Source organism: Grammomys surdaster, unplaced genomic scaffold (genome assembly GCF_004785775.1).
Source record: "Grammomys surdaster isolate TR1022 unplaced genomic scaffold, NIH_TR_1.0 125621, whole genome shotgun sequence".
NCBI classification, from domain to species: domain Eukaryota; kingdom Metazoa; phylum Chordata; class Mammalia; order Rodentia; family Muridae; genus Grammomys; species Grammomys surdaster.
In genome coordinates, this window is record NW_021620462.1 from 1,321,209 (window position 1) to 1,341,893 (window position 20,685).

Sequence of the window (20,685 nt, forward strand, 5' to 3'; positions counted from 1 at the left end):
CACCCAAACTCGGGTCCTTTGTAAGAATAGCAAGTGCTCTTAACCACCAAGCTGTCTCCCCAGGTATGTTGTTTTGAACACAGGTAACCAGCTATCCCAGAACTATGTACTGAAATGACTTTCCTCTATCTTGAATTTCTTGGGCATCCTAGTCCAAGTCAGCTGGTTGTAGGCATATGGATTTAACTCTAGATGTTCCATCTTACTCTGCTTAGATATATGTGTGCCAAGAAGTTTTGTATATTTATAGTAAGTTTGAAATCAGATGTGGGACACCAATAACTTTGTTTTTCTTTTGCAAGATTACTCTGCCTAGTCAGTATTTGCATATGAAATTTAAGGTGAGGTTGCTCATTTCTGCAAAGGGATCAGCTAGGACTGTGCTGAATCTGGAGATCAATATCAATCTGGAGTCTTACCTGCATGGCATTATCGGTCCTAAGCCATTAATATGGAATGGCCTTGTATTTACCTAGGTCTTCTTTACTTCTTTCTTTCGAGCTAACGTGTGTATGTGCATGTGTGCACAAGCATGTATATATCAGAGTGTGGTGTGTGCCCATGTATGTGCACAGAGGCTAGTGAGGATGTCAGGTATCCTGCTCCGTCATTCTCCTCTGTTCCCTTGAGGCAGGGGCTCTCACTGGATCTGGAGCTGTGTTGGTTACCGGCAAACCTAGATTCCTCTGTGTCTGCCTCTTGCAGCGCTGGGGTGCAAGCACACGCTGCCACTCTAATTTTTACATGAGTGCCAGGATTTGGAATCTGGTCCTTCTGCCTGCACAGCAAGGGCTCTTACCTACTGAGCCATCGCTCCAGCTCCCTGTTCTTTAATTTCTTTCAATGATGTTTTATAGTTTTTAATAAACAAGTCCAAACACTTTTATTATTAAATCTTCTTCTTAGTATTTTCTTCTAGTGTAACTGGAATTGTTTCTTAATTTCATTTTCAGACTGTTCACTGCAAATATGTGGCAGTGCAACCGACCTTGTATGTTGATCGAATATCCTGAAACTCTGATAGACTTACATCTATGTGGGCGTGTGTGTGTTTCTGTGTGTGTGTGTGTGAGTGTGTGTGTAAGAGCACATGTAAGAGCAGAGTATTCCTTAGTATTTTCTGTACATAAGATCCTGTCACCTCCAAATAGAGGTAGGTTTTGCATATTTTTCCAGCTTATTTAATTTTATTTCTCCTCATTGCCTAGTTTCCCTGACTAGGTCCTTGAGGGTAATGCTAAATAGAAGCGAGAATATAGGGTCTTCTTGCCTTAATCCTGGTCACTTGGGGATGTTTTCAGTCTCTTGTTTATTTTTATGTGAGTGAGTGTTTTGTTGCATGTGTGTCTTAGTCCCACATTTGTACCTGGTGCCTGCAAAGGTCAGATGAAGGGAACTGGGACTGGAGTTGTGAATGGTTGTGATCCTCTATGTGGGTGCTGGGAATTGAACTCGGGTCCTCTGCAAGAGCAGCAAGTGTTGGTAACTATTGAGCCATCTCTTTAGCCCCAGTTTTGGGTTTTTTGAAGGTGTCCTTCATCTGGTTGAGATGAAGTTCCCTCACATTCCGAGACTGTTGGAGATTATTACTATTCGTAGGCACCGGGTCTTGTATCTACTGAGATGCTGGTGGGATTTCCCACCCGTGGTTCTGGCTCTTTGGTATATTTGATTTTTATACATTGAGTGATCTTTTGAGTTCCTTGACAGCTTCTGCCATATTGCTAACTTCTTATGCTCAGGGCTCATATCTTCCAGAATCATTTATACTGATAGTCTTTGAGATATCCCCTAAGAGCTATTCGTGCTCAGAGCTCTTTCCATTCCTAAACAATCATATCATCACGGATGGCAAAGAAGCAGTCGGTGCCTAGGTATCTCCATCAATTTCTCTGCCTCTGGCTTTGCAAAAAGCACTGCTCCCCAGCTGTTCACTCCCTGGTTTATGTCCCTGCATCTAGATACATGATTTCCAAAGAGTTGTCCCTGGGCCAATAGCATTAACATCACTTGGGGACTTGTCAGAAATGTGAGGGAGGGAGTCCCACCGAGCCATACAGAGCCAGCCAAATTCTGGGAGAGCTTAGGAGCTGTTTTAACTAGTTCTCTAAGGGACTCTGCTGCTTGTTCAAACTTAAGAGTGATTAAGGCTTATGATGCTGAGCTGGTTCTGGGGAACGCACCATTTCCCTCTCCCGCCTTGCTTCAGTCACTGAGTATGATATCTTTCTTGGCACAGCTTTGGCTCTCCTTTCATGTTTAGCAATATTTGGGTTTGTGTTCCACTCTGTTTGTAGCTGCCTGTTAGCAGAGCTCTGAGTGATGGAATCTGTCTTCTAGCACAACCTGCTGTCATGTGATTATTAAGGAGGGCTACAGGGTAACTCAGCTCCCTGTTTACTCCACCTGCATGTTTCCAGCTTCTAAGGGTGTTCTGTACTTCACCTGTCCATCTTTTCTCACATATGGGGATGGTTGTCTTTGCTTGGCACATGCAGGGGTCAGGGAAGGCTTGTTGCACTGGCTCATCCACTGTGGACGTCCAACTTCTTGCAGAATTCCCAGGCTCTGGTGCTTCCTCCGAGGACTGCCGTGTTCTTCAAGCTTCCTCCACATGCCTCAGTTCTTCCCCTGCAGACCTGAGCTCTGGTCCTGTTTCTGCTGAGCTGGATTTCTGGGTATTTAGCCTTTGTAGTCACCAGAGGCTCCATACTGAGAAGGGTGCACAGTACATGTTATGTTCTGCTGTTGCCAGCTTGAATTCCTTAATGATTTTGAATAAAGGGCTCTAAGCTTCTATTTCACCCTAGGCCCTGTCAGTTCTGGAGCCATCCCTAGCTTCCATTCTTCAGAACGCTCTGCCTTTTACTTTGTGTGTGTGTGTGTGTGTATGTGTGTGTGCATGCGTGTGTGTACTTATACAGTTTGGGTTCTCCGAGGACATTCCTTCTTATTTTCCATTGCTGTTGGAGATTCATGTGGAAGTAATTTATGTCCTTTGTAGAGGTTTGGGGCAGAGGATAAAGTCTGGGTCATGCAATCAATTTACTGTCTTCATTCTCCACTACCATGACGCTCCGAAAATAGAAGAGCAGTAACACTGTGCTGCTGCGGCAGAATGGAGCATAACGCCCCCACCTTGGCTTGCATGACCATCTTGCTCCCCACAGTTGTCATTTCCCAGGGTTAGTGAGTTCTCTGTTACTACAGGGATTAAATATCCTTGGGCAGCTACCATGAAGGGCATTAAAAAGGGAGCATCAAGCTGTTGCTAAGGCCTGAGATACTGAAATCACATCAGACGTTCTAGGCATTTCTCCCCTTCTCCTCCAACAGGGCTGGGTTTCTAGTTCAGTGGAGACAGACAGGCTTGTTGATGCTTAGGTCCACTTGGAGCACTTCTCTGAGCATGTCTAGATCTCACTATCCTGGGCTCTTCCTCCAGGGACCTGCCCAGAGATCCCAGCCTCCCCCCTGTCTCTCCTGCCCAGCACAGTTCATCTGCCCCTCACCTACTCATCTGAGCATAGTTGTGTCTTTCTGGCTTGCATGTTCCTTCCACGGCCTGGCATTCGAGGCCATCATGACCCCAGAGCAGTCAGTCAAGTATCCAGACGTCCCCTCACTCACTCACATGATACTTTGTGTCAGACCCAGTGCTAGTCAGCTAGATAATTTGGGAAGGGCCTCACATTTGATTGGTTGCTCATCCTCCAGGCCCCGTGGGGATATTACAGTTCACTTAACCAGCTGCTCTAACAAGATGGGGGTGAAGTAAAGATGGGGCTAAGAGGACACAGAGTCAGAGCAGAGACTCCAGAGGCTAAGGAAGCTTTTCTTGGATCAGGACAGACCAAGGGGGACACGCCGGGTGGAGGGAATAGGTGTAGATGTGAGGATGAAGGTATGAGAAGCCAGGAGGTTTAGAAAGCACGTGGAGTCCATCTTATTTTCCTTCCTGTGTTTTTGAGGTAGGGTCTCACTAGGTAGTTCAGCCTAGCTGTGAGCTGGAGACCCTCCTGTCTGGGTTTCTTGAGTGCCGAGATTACAGGTGTGTCCACCATGCCTGGAGTTCATTCTCACTGAAGTTGGGGTTTGAGGAATGAAGATGAGGAATATAAAGGGATGGGGGGCAGTCTTGGGGTGAAGGCAGAAGCTGGAAGTCCGCCGAGGAATTAGGGGCTTTCTCAGAAATGACTCTTAGTCTTTAAAACGATCTAAGCGGGGTTGTGATGAGCTAGTTTTGACAGAGCTCATTAGGAAAAAGCAACCTGGGGAACCAAAGGAGCACCCCAGGACCCAGTCACTGTGGGCCAGGGATTATAGGTAGTGGATTTCACTAACCCACAGCTCAGCAGTGCTCAGCATTTGGGGAAAAGCCTGCTTAGGAGGCACAGACAGGTTTCCACGCCAGCCCCTTTATGAACTGAACTAACTGAGCTGGCCTAAGCCTGTTCCCAACGCCCAGAAACAGAAGAGTATGGGACACATAGGGGCTTCAGAATTCCTGTGCCCTGGGTTAACAGACAGAATTCCTAGAATCTTCTCCAGGTCTGAAACCCTCCCTAGCAGCCACTCAACCTCCACTTGAATGCTAGGAGCAGCTTCTCCTGTTCAGCATGTTTGCTGAAAGAGATCAGTTCATAGCTGCACATTTTGCTTCTCTTGCTGGAGGGAGCTTGTGGTTTTCCAGAAGATGGATGGAAAGGGGAAAAAGATTACTTGGGAAGTCATTAGCAAGGGTTGGAAGTGTCTTCTTTGGGGAAGATGCTGTAGCCAAACTCCCCAGAATATATAAACTTGAGAAAGGCAAGATTTATGGTACTACAGCCTGGAGTATCAGTGGCCCCAGCTCCTAACTTCCGGGCCCCAGACTCTAGCCCTGACCACAGCCTCTAACTCCAGCTCCCAATCTGCAGCCTGCAGCCTGCAGCCGACTTTGTATAACTATTCTGCTTATTAGAGCTTCTGGCAGCTCCTGTGATAGAAGAAAGCTTAAGATGAGGCAAAGTGGTTGGGCCTAGGGGCCTTGGAAAGTTCCAGGCCAAGTGGGGTCTCATTTATGCAACGTTGAGCCAGCTGAACATTTGGTTAATGGCTCATGTTCTGGGAGCCTACTAATTAGGAAACCGGGTTTCAAAGCTACAATGATTCCTCTGTCACTAGTGGTAGCTCTGAGTGGGGGGGGGGGGGTAAAGCTGGTCTGAACTGAGAAGGCAAGGCCAGCCTGCTGCTGTTGCTGCCTTCTCTGTATGCATCATTTATATTGTGGATAGTAGCCCCACCAACATGGTGACAGTTCTGTAATTCTAGTACACTGGGTGGTGGGGTGGCTGAGCAGGAGGATTTGAATTCCAGGCAAGCCTGGGCTACACAGTGAGACCCTCTTTTCAAAAGACAAGGGGTTGATCAGGTTGGAGGGATGCAAGGTAGGGATGGTGACAAGAATAACCAGAACGCACTATGTAGATCTATAAAATAGCAAAGAATAAAGAAAAAACAAAATGACAACTACAGAAAGGCTCATTCTGTCCTCCCTCAGCATCCTCATCAGTCTCACCCGGTCCCTGGCTCTGGCATCACTGTAGGGGAAGCTAAGTCTGCAGGGAGCACTGGCCAGGCTCAACAGCCTCTGCTAACAGTCCCTCCTCTGCTCTCTCCCTCCCACCCTTAGCCTCTGCCTCAAACACTCTCCCCTCACCACCTGAGCCCTCCAGAGAAGCCATGACCTAGAGATCTCAAGAGGGAGAGACAGGGTAACGGGAGCAAGAAGTCCTCATCAGAACCAGGGTGCTCATGGCCAAGTGATGGGGCCCCACTGAGTCCCCATCTCCTTCTCTATGAAAGGTCTGTTTCGCAGAGGTGGAAGCCACAGTCATTTCAGGAGAGCACAGGGCAGGACACGAAGTACCTGCACTCCTAGATATATAGCCTACTGAGTGTACCTAAGAGTAGCCATGCTCTCGACTGGCTGTGAGTTCTCCTAACTTGGCTTTGATCTCCTTCCTTAACATTCCCTTCTCCAAATCTAGGCACATCCTGTGCACCAGCATCTCAAGGTCAAGGGCCTCCTGGCTTCCCTAAGTCTCTATATTCCAGTTTCCCCAGCAGCAAGAGTCTCAGATCCTTGGGCTCCTTCTTCATTAGATAATCCTGCTGGTGAAAATTCTGCCCCAGCTCAAAGCTTTACTTGCTTTGTGGTCAGGAAACAAGCACTGGGACCAGAAGTTCATAAAGATGTGAAACTTGTGTGAACTGGTGTAAACCAAAATGGCCTCCCTTATCTAGTAGGTGTATAAGAAATGCCTGTACATTTTTATTATGGTCTGAGCTGTGGTCAGTGCTCCAAAGAGTTCTTGGTTTGGGTTTTACTGTTCCCAGTTCTGAATTATTTCATCTCCTATTTTGTGGCTTGTGAGTGGAGTCTGATGGGTCACATGCCCCAGGCTGAGGCTTTGCTGCATATAGTCCTGAGCTGAAACACATCAAAGGGCTCCTAAGATGGGTGCTTGGCCTTCCTCCACCCCATCTGGCTGTCCTGTCCCACATATCCCCTCCCTCCAACAGGAGCCTGGGCACAGGCAGGGCAGGGGACCGATGCTTCCATCTGCTGTGTTTCTCTAGGCTGGCAGTGTCACAATGTATTCTGAGTGTAACTCAGAGGGAGCAAGCTATTATCCATCCTATCCAAGGAAGTAAGTGCTCCCTTCCTAGAGGGTGAGGACTCTTGTCAGTCCTGAATGGGAACAGCAGGCACACAGGAGGGAGGGCAGGTGTATCACTCCACTCCCCAGTCCATTGTGCAAAATGGAGGCTAGCAGTGGAGGACTTGGGGGATGGTAGGCTCCCAATATGTGTGTTCTGAGCCAAGGGGTGGAGGTTGAGAGTCTCCAGAGTGAAGTCAGCACCTTTGGTGCTCTTCTTGCTTTCTGGCACAGCCATTGCTGCTCCCTTTGCCTAGAACCCAGCTAACTATGTTGCTGGTTCCTGGGTGCAATAGAAGCAAGCAGCAGGAGCTTCGGATGTGGAGATATTGAGAGTCGTTTTTGCACCAAAGCTTGGCTTTCTTACTTATTATATTCATATAAATGGGCTTCCTGCCCAGGGTCACCGCCTCCGCATCCTGTCTCCCCTGGACTTGGCATGCCTTGGGCATGATGTTTGCTGACCACTTGAAGCACCCGGTCTTTTTCTCTTCCTTTGCTGAAGGCTTCCAGGGGCTTCAGCTGAAAATGGTCCCCTGCTCCCCATCCATCATGGCTGACTGCATCAGCACCGTGCTCCACGCAGAGGTTTTTCTTGCCCTTGTACACACTTTGCTTTTCCTCTCTGTGTCACCCACAGCCCTTGGCACCATGAGTGGGGAACAGAATGTGTGTTTGGAATGTGTGACCTCATTTCTGTGTTAGGGAAAGTGACTTCACCCAGATACACCTACACTCTGTGGCCTTAGGTGATATAGAAGAGTGGTGCCTGACATTAGTGTCTGATGCTGGGTCTTCCTTGGTTTCTGTTTGCATCTGGGTTACAGTTACTCTCATTCCTCTGACGCAGTTTGTGGCCACCTCGTCATGCTGGGTGACAGTCACTCCATGGAAGCCCAGACATTTCTTCTCCAACTGGACTCTTATAGGACACAAACTCTGTCCTGTGTCCAATAAGTATTGTAGCACTGGGTCTAGGGAGTACTGTGAACGCCCCCCCCCCCCCCGTTAGCCATTGGCTCTGTCCATCTGGCTCTACCTGTGTCATGATAAGGACAAGAGACAAGATCATGAGCTAGTTGTCACAAGTAAATCAGTAAATAAAACACTAAGGGTAAACTGGGCACAATGGCACACACCTTTGATCTCAGCATGAGGAAGGCGAAGTGCAGGCAGATCTGAGTCCAAGGCCAGCCTGGTCTGCATAGAGTTCCAGGCTAGACAGGGCTACATAGTGAGACCCTGTGTCAAATATAAACAACAACAAGAAGAAGGGTGATCCTCATGAATCTGTTGGTTAGCTGCCTGCCTGTGTTCTAAGATCACCAAGTACTCACTGCACAAGGACCCTCTGAGCAAGGTACCGGTGCAGCCCTCGATTCTAGAAGTCTGTGGCACAGAGGCTATGTAATTGGGTCCCATTGACACAGCAAGTGAAAGACAGTAGGTGTCTATCCATCCAGCTTTCAGTATCCAAAGGGTCTCAAGACAGCACTGAGTCCATAGTATTTTATAGGAAAGAAGTCCAGAAAGGAAAAGGGAGGTACGTTGGGTCACACAGAGGGTTGGTGTGAACCAAGTCCTAGCCTCAGACCCCAGCTGGATGCTCTTTCCCTTCATAGACCCTTCTGAGGAGGAGGGAAGCAGAGACTTGGATCCAGGTGACATGAAACATGGAGGAGGGTGTGACAGGCAGAGGGATGTGGAAACAGGGGCTCTGAGGATGGTGTCTTGGATCACAAATATAGAGTCAGACACATTTGGAAAAGGAGTCACAGCAGGCCCTAGAGGACTGGCTGTGAAGAAAGAGGCATTTCCTGGAAAGCACTGCCCTGGAGTCCTGTGGGGGAGGCAGATCCTGCAGGGGGGTGTCCCACAGTGCTCAGGCACTTGCTTAGAGAACCAGTGTTGCTTCAGATGCATTTTTGGGGGTGGGGTAGGGAGCAACTCAAAATTACTTGGGAATTCCTAGTCATGGAGAATGTGAAGTGTCTGGGAAGTTTCCACAGAAGCTATAGGCAGCAGGATGCACAGATCACAAACAGAGAAGTCTGGTTGGAAAGAGGTTTAACTACTGTTGTCTAAACACAGCGCCCAGCTGTACTGGATGGATAGACACCTACTGTCTTTCACTTGCTGTGTCAATGGGACCCAATTACATAGCCTCTGTGCCACAGACTTCTAGAATCGAGGGCTGCACCAGTACCTTGCTCAGAGGGTCCTTGTGCAGTGAGTACTTGGACTCTTATAGGACAGTGTGATGGGAAAGGGGGCAGCATCTAGCAGCTGCTTTATAAGTTAGGAGAGGAGAGGAGCCAGCAAAGATAACCTTGGGAAAACTAAGGTCAAGGGCATAACCAAGGAGCTAGCCAGCACTCAGCAACAGCGTCATGTGGGGGCTCAGGGCTGGGTCATACACAAAGGCCAAACACTAACTCTGAGGTAGGTAGGGCAGGGTGGGAAACCTGGGTAGTGTGTCTGTCACCTGGGTAGTGTGTCAGCTCAGGAGGGTAGTGGCAACTGCCAGCAGCTCCTCAGGGGAGTGCAGCGTAGGTGCAGCAGAGCAGTGACCCAGCTGCTCATGTCCTTTTTGTTTCCACAGGAGAAGGCGCCACAGCGTGCACATCCAGCATCTTACAGGAGAAGCAGCGTGAGTTATACTCGCCGTACAGAGGCCTTGCCTTTCCTTCCATTGGATGAATAGTGGCCCTGGGCCTAGTCCCCTCTGAGGCTTAGAGCTCCAAGGGTGGAAGGATCTTTCCCATCTTATTCCTGGGTGGAAACAGAAAGCCCAGGTCCACTCAGCATGGGTTCAGGCAGCTCTCCTGAGACCCCAGGTTTCTAGGCCATCTATGCTGGGAAGTTCTGGTGTCACAGCTAGAGCTAGGGCATGAGACTGATGACCCTGCTATGGGATGGGGAAGAGTAGGCAGGACCACTGAAAGTTTGGTGACTGTCCTCTTCACAAGATGGAGAATCTAGGGGGTAGAGGGCTGGGAAGGCAGCCTTCTTGAGTCTTTCTGGGCATTGACATTTGGATGCCAACTTCTAGCAGTTATGGCTGGCCCTGTGCTGCCCAAGATCAGAGGAAATGAGATCATTCAAGGATGTGTTACAGAGCATGGTTCCTTTTAAATATATGCTTTACTTTCCAAATATTGTCATTGTATGTGAGAGTGTGGACAAGCGAGAGGTCAGAGGACATCTCTCGGGAGTTGGTTCTCACCTTCCATCATGGGTTCTGGGTTCAGGCTTGCATGGCAAGCGCCCCACCACTGAGTCATCGCACAGCCCTGCACATGCTAGTCCTCATAGTCCCTCCCAGGATGGTTGGCTCTGCATCCAGGCTTCTGGGATTGACTTTGGGGTTTCCTGTGTCACGTCAGCCTCTCTTGACTTCTGCCAGTTTTCTTAGAAAGATGGGTATGGGATTGGATCTACTAAGGTCATGCCAGCATGCTGGCCACATGTCCTGTGAACACACCAAGTGGACTTGGTGGGCAGCACCTGTGCCAAGTCTTGTCTTTACTATGGGAAATGTTGACTTCCATATGAGGCTAGGTTTGGGGCAAGGGCTCAGAACTCCCCTCATTTCCTGCTTGTGGCTATAGCTTTGGGGAGGCTCAACCCATTTTGCTTCCTAACTCCCCAGGCCCCAACTTGAAGCCTTCTTTCAAGCTCTCCCCTCCTCTGCTGAGCTTCTGTGGAGAATGTTCAAAGACCAGCATCCACAACAATGCTGTGGTCTAGGCCTTCAGCACAGCTTCCCTGGTGCCCAGTGTCACAATGCACAGACAAAGGCATTACTGCTCAGAAGGGCTGGTGAACATGAGTTCCTCTGTCACGCTCGACCTCCAGGGTACAGACAAAGAGAAAGGACAGGGTGCCAGGGAAGAGGTGCAGACAAATTTGTGCCTGCAGGTTCTTAATTTTTAGAGGTGACAAAGTGGTGACACAGAGACTCAGGCCATTAATGAAAAGAATTGGTTACAGAATTTGCAAAAGCTGAGCCATTACACTTGGAAGCAGGGAGGGAGAGGGGCTCTGACCCTGGCAGCAGCTGTGCATGTGTTTTGGGTGGAAGGTCTTTGGCGAAGGAGGGCAGGGGAACAGCTTGGGACTGGTGGTTTGAATAATGGCAGGGTTTTCACTCTGTTGGTCCCTAGTTACCTGGCACCTGGCCTGATTCCCTCAGGGTAGAGGAAGACAGGCTTGGTGGGTGAGTGTTAGCTACAATAGGTATCTGGGTGTGGATTGGGCTGTGGCTGGCTGGTTTTGAAAGGCGTATTCATGGGCAAGTTTGGTCTCTGTTTGAATTAGCCCATGTAGGTTTGCCAGCATCTCACTGACCAGGAAGTTTCCAATATATTGAACTGCCAAGAAGTTAAACAAACAAACAAACAAACAAACAAACCTAACCCAAACCAAACAACAACAACGACAACACACATGGAGGGTGGCAAAAAAAAAAAAACCCAAAAAACAAAAAACACAGAGGGTGGGAAGAGCCTGGATTAGCTGTGCTGGGATTTCTTTTCTTTTTTTAAAGGTTTATTTTAGAGACAGAGTCTCACTGTGTAGCCCAAGCTGGCCTCAAACTTTTGACAATCCTTATGTCTCAGCTTCCTAAGTGCCAGGAGCACAGGCATGTACCATTATGACTTGCTGCTGTGAGGCCTTTAGCAATAGCGTGAAGATGAAAGGTAGCCACCTGAAACAGCCTTTGTCACCCAGAGGCGGGTCACAGCTCCTTTCCTCGCAGTTCCCACATACACAATTGAATTGACAGAATGCTTAGTGTCTCCTGAGCCTCCCTGGGGAAAAAATTGCATTTCAATGGCAGCAAAGTCTTTTTTTATTTCGTGGTTATAGATTTTGGTCAAAATTATATTGCTGAAAGTGGTTATTGTATCCTGCTCCTTGAGGATATTTTTTATGAAGGAAAAAATATCAGTTGATGTTAAGAAGAATTTTAGAGCCATAAAATCTGAGTCTTGGAGGTTGCCTGGGCTTATCCTACCCAAGTTGAAACCCAGTATGTTTGGAAGGGAGAAAAACTCACACTATAACCTCCTTTTCTATGATGGCAAAAGTCTTTAGCTGAGAGTAATGCTTTTCACATAATTCTATAATTATGTCCTGCCTACAATTTCAGACATTAAAATCATTTTTCTTTTATGAAGTGGTGGTGGTAATTGGTGGTAATGTGTTTGTTTATTTTTAAATCCTAAATGGGCAAAATAAACATTAGTGACTTGAATTTAAAAAGGCGATACCCATGGCTTATGTTTAGAATGTGTTTTTCCAGTGGGTATTTTAAAACTCTGAAAATAAGATATTAGTCTGGTTGAGGAATCAGATCCCTGCCACCAGGGAGTGGCGCTGTGATGTCTGGGCTTTAAAGGGAGAAGGTCTATGTGTTATATTTGGAAAGATGGCCGAACTCCCTGCTTTCTAGGTCGGCTGAGGGTATTAGAGGCTGTATAATGTAAACACAGAAAGGGTCTTAGAGTTCTCAATTATACCTTGCATTTGTATAAGCCTGGAACCTCTGGGCCAGATGTGAGGGTGCATCTGGTAGAGCTCAGTTGCATTGACTCTCTGCTCATCCTACGGCTGCCTGGCTTGCCATGGAAACAGTGTTCCCCCCTGTTATGGTTGAGATACGAGGTACCCCCTGCCCTACCCCGCCCCCTGGCCATGGGATCACAAGAAGAAGGCTTGAAGGGTCAAACCACTGAGAAGTGATAGATTCATAATTTGATGTTGTCACTGGGAGGTAGCAGCAATTACTGGAGTCATTTTCTCGGGGGTTATATATTGTCTCGAGCTCTTTGTTCTGCCTTTACTTCCTAGCCACCTTGAGGTAAACAACTTTGTGACTTCACGTCTTTCTGCCATCTTCTACCACATCACAGTAAACCCTTACACCTTTACATTGTTTTTCTTTGGCATTTGATCGCAATGATAAAAAGCTAACTAACGAGCAGGAGGTTACCCAGTCTTATGTCTAGTAGCTCTGGGATTTGTGTGCTCAGGACTCCCTGATCCTCGGTGACTTCCACACAGTCCTTCATTTGTCTGCTACTGGACAGATGGCCTGGAAGCCCAAGACCACTTGTGCTATTTAGAACCAGGTGGGAAGAAACTGGGGAATGCTCAGGTGTGAGGACAGGGTGGGGAAGTGGACTGGGGAGCAGGGGGCCTAGGCCATTTCTTCCAGCTTGCCTTGCAGTCATGACCAGGACTGGGGCCCAGCCCTTTCTTCTGTTGGCACATGGAGTCCCTGTGGGTCTGTTATTCTGGGTGTTTCTTCTGCTGCTTCTTTGTTCCCTGGTTTCCTTTGTCCATATCTCTTTGTGTTTCTGCCTTTCACTGCCTGGTGATAACAGGGACATTTTCAGATATTTCTCATGTGCCTGAGTGAGCCTTCCCCTGATCCTTTGGGTCCTTAGAGACCAAAGCTCACTGCTTTGCTCTTCCCTTCAGAAAGAAAAATATCATTCTCCATAAATCCGAAGTCCAAATCTGGGCTCCTTCTAGACATCACCCCCACCATCTCACCACCACCACCACCTTGCCAAATTGGCCCCCAGGGCAGCATATCGCCTCCAGCAGAACCCATGCTCACCTCCATCTCTTGGCCCCCATCCCTCATCTAAAGGAAGCCTAGCTCTCTCTTGCCTAACTTACCCTGGCTTCCCACGTTGGCCTCCATGGCTCCAGTGTCTCCCACTCCTGTCCTTAGGAGTGGCAGGGAGGTCTTTGTAGGAAATCTGGCCCTTCTAACCCTGCCTGTCTCTCTCACTTGCTGCCCAGTGCTTCCTGTCCCCGTCTGTCCTGTCCCCTTCCATCAGTGTGTCTCGCTGTGGTGGTTTGAATGTTAATTGTGTGAGTACATGCAAACCCTTGTCCTTTCTAGAGAATGATCTCTGGTAGCACGTGCTTCTCACAGGACAATGGAGAAGCCTGAGATCCCACCCATCCCAGCATCCCAGTGGAAGAACAGATGCATCCTCCTTCCTGGCAGACACTAGGAAGGAGGCAGGTCCCTGGGGACCTGCCCCTCACTTCCTCCTCCATAGCTGCAGAGACTGGATGTCATGCCACATGTAGAGAGTTGTCCTGTCCTTGCCATGGACTTTCTGCATTGTCTATAGGGTGGGGAGTCCACTGCCTCTACTCACACCCCACACGAGTGTCTCCAAAGGCCTCCCCTGTCCCTCTGACTCAGTAGCTTCTTTTTTTTATTGGATATTATATTTATATTTCAGATGTTATCCTCTTACCCCATCCCCCCCACACCCAGGAACCCCCTATACCATCCCCCCTCCTCCTCCTGCTTCTATGAGGATGTGCCCCCACCTACTCCCCCACTCCCACCTCCCCACCCTCAAATTCCCCCACACTCGGTGTCCAGCCTTCATAGGACCAAGGATCTCGTTTCCTACCTATACCTGACAGGACCATCCTCCCCTACATATACAGCTGGAGCCATGGGTCCCTCCCTAAGTGCTACCAGGCTGGTGGTTTAGACCCTGGGAGCTCTAGTTGGTTGGTATTGTTGCTCTCCTCATGGGGCCACAAACCCTTTCAGCTCCTTCAGTCTTCTCTCTAACTCCTCCATTGGGAACCCCTTGATCAGATCAATGGTTAGCTGTGAGCATCCGCCTCTGAATATGTCAGATTCTGGCAGACCTCTAAGGAAACAGCTATATCAGGCTCCTGCCAGAATGCACTTCCTGACATCCACATCAGTGTCTACCTTTGGTAACTGCACATGAGATGGATACCCAGGTGGAATGGTCTCCAGATGGCCCCTCCTTCAGTTTCTGTCCCACACTTTGTCTCCATATTTGCTCCCTTGAGTATTTTGTTACTTCTTCTAAGGAAGCACCCACGACTCAGTAGCTTCTTGTGGTGGAAACTGCCCAGGCTTTGCCCTCTGATACCCATTAAATCTGGAGCGTGGAAGGGCTGACACCATGATTTCAGTCTCACAAGGTGAAAACAAAGATGGGCAGGAGCCACTGACTTCTGAGGAAGGCAGGCATTCTGCCCGCTCCACTCTGCCAAGCTCAGAGGTTATCCATGCCTGGCCAATTTGGATCCAGGTTCCCTCCTTTCCTGCAGCTTCTCCTTCCCGGGCGCCCTGGGTATCTGGGGGAGTGCTCCGTCCATTCTGTCGCACAGCTACTATTTGAAGGAAGTCTCATCACCACCTGTCAACCCCTAACCCCACAACCCCACCCTCAGTCTCTTTGGGTCCAGACTGTTCATAGGAAAGGGACATGCAGAGCTTCCTCTACCTCAAAAAAGTTTCTCTACTGTGGCTCTCAGGGTCGGGCCTAGCCCACATGGCTTACAACAGGAACTTGACATATGCTGGCTGTCAACTGGTTTTCCCAAGGGCCGGGGCGGTGGGACAGCTCTCCAGAGCCATGTTTTTAGATCAGAGTGTGGTGTTTCCTCTAACTTCCTCTAGTTCCTGGACCAGAACCTGGCAGTGACCAGTGCTAAGCTCCAGTTTTCTGGCCTCAGACTGACTCTGTGTCTCCATTTATACTCTATCTTCGGTCAGAGCCTGACATATCCAGGGCCTGAGTCCAGACTCCAGGCTCTGGCTCTAGTCTGAACTTGGATCCTCAGTTCAGATCTTGAGGGCAGCTTGACCTCACCCTCTCCACTGGACAAGGTTGAGTCGTACCCCATTGCCTAGGCCCCCTTTCCCACAAGCCCTCAGATCATAGTCTATTTGGGATGCCCCCCCCCCAGGCATGGTGTACAAAGCCCCCTTCCCACATCTGGCCTTCCCCTCCTCCGCCTGGTAACTGCTATCTTTTCCTGGCCTGTGTGGGCAGCTTGCTGAGCACAGCTGCAGACAGGCTATATTTAGCCGGCTTTAATGAGCTCAGGGTGGCAGACGTCCGCCTCAGGAGCACTTTTTTCTTGCATGTGTGCGTATGTTTGGGCCTGGCATGCTTCCTTCCTTTGTGCTCGTGCGTGAATTTGCTCCCCCTACCCCTGTGGTTGTGTGCACTAGCATGTGGCAGTGCGCTGGCTAGCATGTGCTGTGCGAACAGATGCAGTTCTCTCTGCCCAGCATCTCTGCTGTGCAGTGGTTGTGCGCAGTTCTGACGCTTCTGGTGCAGAATGGGAGCAAATCATTAGTCTGTTGGCTTGTTTGTTGAAGAATATTTAATGAATACCTTTATTATCCAGGGCTGTGGTAGTCTCTGGGGATAAAACAGAGCAGAGCCAAATGAACACAGTCTATCTCCTAAGGGTTTTATAGTCTGGGAGCTGGAGGAGAGAGTCCTCAAATAACTATAAAATTACAATTGTGGGCTGAAGAGATGGCTCAGCAGATAATGGTGCTTGCTGCCAAGGCTGACAACCTAAATTTTATTCCTAGAACGAACACTGTAGGAGAGAATCAGTTCCCACAAGTTGTCTTCTGTTCCCCACATGTGTGCCACGACACATGAGTGCTGATATTGCCTGCTTGTGCATGTGAGCATACACACACACACACACACACACCCCAATTGAAAGGAGTTTTGGGCTACAGAGTTGGATCAGCAGTTAAGAGGACTGGCTTCTCTTCCAGAGGACCCAGGTTCAATTTTCAGAACTCACACGGCAGCTAACAACCATCTCTAACCCAGGGCATCCAGAACCCTCTTGTGGTCTCCACAGCCCAGGCACCAGACATGCAGTAGTACACAGACACACATGCAGGCCGAACACCTATACACATAAAACAAAAATTAAAAACAAATTAAAGACAATTGTAAGATTTGTCCCAGGAAAGAGAGTTATGCTGCTGCTGCTGCTGCTGCTGCTGCTGCTGCTGCTGCTGTGTGTGTGTGTGTGTGTGTGTGCTGTGGGGGAGTATGAGACACCCCCACCTCAAGGAGGAAAGAAAATGGCTGTTTCTATAAGAAATTTGTATACACGGGCAGTATAAAAAGTCCAGCTCAGAAAGTGGAGGGGCAAGGACCCTGTGGTGAGAGGGAAAAGGGGATATTTGTTAACTGAAAGACAGAAATGGCTGAGTTTGGAAAGAGGAAACACGGGTAGAGGTAGAGTGGAGGCTGTGGACAGACTATGGCTGTCAAAGAACTGTGAAGCCAGAGCAAAGGTTTGCCTGGAGGTGAGCTCTCAGAGCTGGAGGCTCCCAGAGCTGTAGAATGTAGCCTGCAATCAGAGATCCTGCAGAGGGAAGGCTCATAAACCACATGGCAGGAGGAGAGCATGCAAGGGACCCGATGCACAGCCAGCCAAGATGGCACCTTTGGCTGCAGCTTCATGGGGTGTATGGCATAGGGGGAGCCTTCCTCTTCCCAGTTTCCCCATAGTGTCTCCCATGGCTCAACTTTACCAGAAGCCATGGAGCCTCCAGGTCTTCAGGGACAGGGCCAAGGGTGTGTAGCCAGCAGGAGGGGTCAATGGAAACCACTCAATGCAGACCACTGATTTGATGTGTAGGAACTGCATTCTGTTTTTCTGAAAGCCAGTGTGACTTTGACTTTGGGTTCCCACCTGGCTGAGCAGATGAAGGATCCCTCTCTGTGAGTGCACAGCTGTCTTCCCTAATTTTCCTGTCACCGTTCCCGAGACTCTATATCTCACCCCACGCTGGTTGGTGTGTGCAGCCCTGTGCTGTGCACATATGGGCAGGCTCCTGTGCCCACACTGGAGTGGATAGTGACCTTTAACTCACTCCCTAGCCTCCCACTCCATCTACAGCTCCCTGTGGATTCCCAGGACCCAAGGTAGCCAGGCCTTGTGAGTTCCCCTCCCTCATGGGATTGTGAAGGGCTTGGCCTCTGTCCTCCCCTCAGCTAGAGTGGTGAAGTGGGAACCTTTTTTTTTTTTTTCAACTTGAAAGGTTGTCTCGTGTTTTCAAATCCTCTTCTCCCCGTAACAAAGGAAAAACAAGAGCCAGGGAGCTTTGCCACAAACCTCGAGGCAAGGAGTTGGAGCAGGCGGAAAATATAAAGTCAGATCTCAGAAAGGAAAAAAAAATCACCTTGTTACATGCACTTTGAAAATATTCTTAGTTTTGATCTGTTTTTTTGAGTAGGCCGTGCATGAACAAGGTAAAAGTCTCAAAAGGCATGAATGATGACGCACGTACCTCCCTCTTCCCGCTCCATGCCCGGCTCAGCTCACCCAGCCCTTCTTCCCAGACGTGGAGAGGATGACGAGTGTCTCATGTCCCACTCCAGACTCTGCAAACATGAACATATCCATAAATATTCACTTCCATATATATTTTTATATATACCCCACACAGATGGGAGCACTCCGCGTGCATTTTCCCTCTTGCCTTCTGTGGATAATATACCACAATTCTCTTCCTGTCTCCAAACATCTACAACGCTCAGGTTAATTGACCTTGGCCTTGAGTGTGTGCTAGATCTCTGTGATGCACTTTATTTAGCCTGTTCCCTATAGGTTGCCTCTCACCACTCAGTATTGTAAACAGCATGGCTGTGGTTGATTGGGTGCCTGCAACATGTCCATCACATGGACTTGGCCTTGGCCTTGCTGGGTCATGGGCATTTTGTAGTTTTAATGACACTATCAGATGACCCTCCAGAGAGGTTGTATTGGTTTTTACTCTCACAGCAAGGAATAAAGAAAACCTGTTCTCTCGCAGGATATTGATAGTGGCTTATCCAAGAAACACAAACAAGGGATTATGGGTGATCCCAGTAAACTTTAGGGTTCTCAGCATCTTTTTGTGGGTGGGAGTCATTTCCTGTCCCTTGGCTGGGAGCCACTGAGATTGGAAAGGATGACTGAAGGGGGTTTGGGGCTGGATGAGGTGGCTGCATTCTATTGTGAGAGTGTGGACTTCCTGGTAGGCAAACCCAGGATGACTACACAGGGAATAGTCAAGCCCTACTGTCCCAGCAGGCTCCAGTACTCAATGACAGGGACTGCCTGCCCTCCCTCTCAGCCTTGGTTCTTTATGAGAGGACAGGACTGTGGAGGAGGAGGCATTTGAAGACTGAAGAGATCATCCCTTTCTATTCACTTCCTTATTTTAGAAAGAACAATCCCAGGCCTGACCTGAGGCCTGGGTTCAAATCCTTGTGTGTATCAGTTACCTTTCTTCATTACTGGGACAAAATATCTGTCAGGAACTTACAGGAGAAAATGACTTTCTTCTTCTTCTTGTTGTTGTTATTTGACTTGGTTTCAGTTCATGTGTAGAAGGCCTGGCCACGAAGGCCATGACCTTAGAGGCTGATATCTGCCACCTAGACCCCAGGTCCACAACCTCCCCCAAACAGCTGGAGACAAACTCAAGCCAATGGGGGAACATTCTACATTCAAGCCTTCTACTTCCATTTAGAGAAAGGTTTCCTTAACCCTTCTGAGTCTCGGTTGTCTCTGTGAGATGTTCAGAAAAACATGAAGATTACCCTACACACAGGGTGATGACTGGGCACTTAAGACACAGGGGAAGGGACCTATGTTCAGTACGGAGGGCTCAGTGGGGACACCAGATTGGGGTTGTCACACCCTTCTGGCCATCTCACCAGCCTTGGTTCAAGATGGTGGTTTTCTGGCCCTGACAAGGGTTTCCTTAGCTGAGTTATTTCTCTAAGATGTTCCCATGCTCATTTAGAGTGACCAACAGTATGTTCTTAAGAGGGTCTTACTAGGGCCCAGACCCTAGTAAGGGTCAAGGGTCAAGCTTTTATCAGGATAGTTTCTCTTTAAAGCCACTGGTTCACTGAAGACCTCTACCTGTTAGCTAAGCAAAGTCAGGTGGGTACAATTTGATTTTGACTTTGAGAAGGTTAATGAGACACAGGAGGAATCTCAGTTTCTAGATTCTCCTAACCCTGGGTGAAAATTCCATTCCAGCATCCCTACCAAGTGGCTATTGCATAACCTGCTTGCATAACCTGGGTGAAGGCGAGCTCCCGGCCTGCAGGCCAGCACAGGCCACTGTAGACAGCTGTAAACACTTCCCAAGTAGGCACAAGCTGGAGATACTCAATCCACCATGACATGCTGTCGTCCTGCCCTGTACTCCCTTGGCTCAAAGATGGCTGAGCATACATCTGTAACTGCATCTGCATCGTGAATCTGAGGTGTAGATCTGTGTCGTGGATCTTCGCTGTGCATCTGTGGTGTGAACTACAGTGTATATTTACCAAGTGACCTGCAGTGTAGATCTCTGGAGTAGGGCTGTGGTACGGACCTTTGGGATGGATCTGTAGGGTGTATCCATACAGTAAGGAGATCTGTGGTGGGGAATCTATGGCGTGAGTCTGCATGAACATCAGCTGCATTAATTTGTGTCGAGAATCTGCTATACGAACCAGCATGGCTTCAGTAGCATGGGTCTGGAGAGAGGATCTTCTGTGTGGATTCTGCAGCCTGGGCATGCAGTGTGTATCTGCAGGTCCACTGGGTCTACTTTTCTCTGGGCTGGACCCTACACTTTCTACAATTATCAGGCTCTAGGTACGTCCTCAGTGTGGCCTGAAGTCCTCATTTTGAATTGTAGTTCTGGCTTGGACAATCTCATTTCGCAGCCCTGCATTATGTGACTAGACCTGGTTTACATGGCCTACATAAGTTTTACACATGTGACTTTGACTTGGTCACATGACTTGGTTTTTCTCACATGATCCTCCAAGCTTGGGATCTTTGTAGCCTTGCGTTGGATTTGTTCAGGTGTTTTCTGCTCTGACCCAAGTTGGATGATGAGCAGCAAAGTAGAAGTCAGAAATGGATACTGAGTTATGTGTTAAAACCAATACAAGATTTAAGCTCTTTACCGTCTTGTAAATGTAATAACACACGCTTATAGTGTCCACCCAATATACATATTCATAAATACTTGGAGACTAAAATAAATACGGGCTAACTAAGGAAATGGTAGAAAATCTAGAAAAGTAGAGAAGAGGAGGAGATCAATCACTGTCCCAGCATACAGAAAAATTCACAC

The 20,685-nt window shown here is 48.5% G+C and overlaps 1 protein-coding gene across 2 annotated transcripts in view; it reads left to right on the forward strand.

The window, feature by feature from the left end:
* The window catches only part of Pitpnm3 (PITPNM family member 3), an 87,282-nt gene that overhangs the window by 34,877 nt on the left and 31,720 nt on the right, over window positions 1-20,685 (forward strand). For both annotated transcript variants that reach the window (XM_028787257.1, XM_028787258.1), the window contains one exon: window positions 9,307-9,354. In XM_028787257.1, coding sequence (XP_028643090.1) covers window positions 9,307-9,354 — 48 coding nt within the window. The remainder of the gene's footprint in view (window positions 1-9,306; window positions 9,355-20,685) is intronic.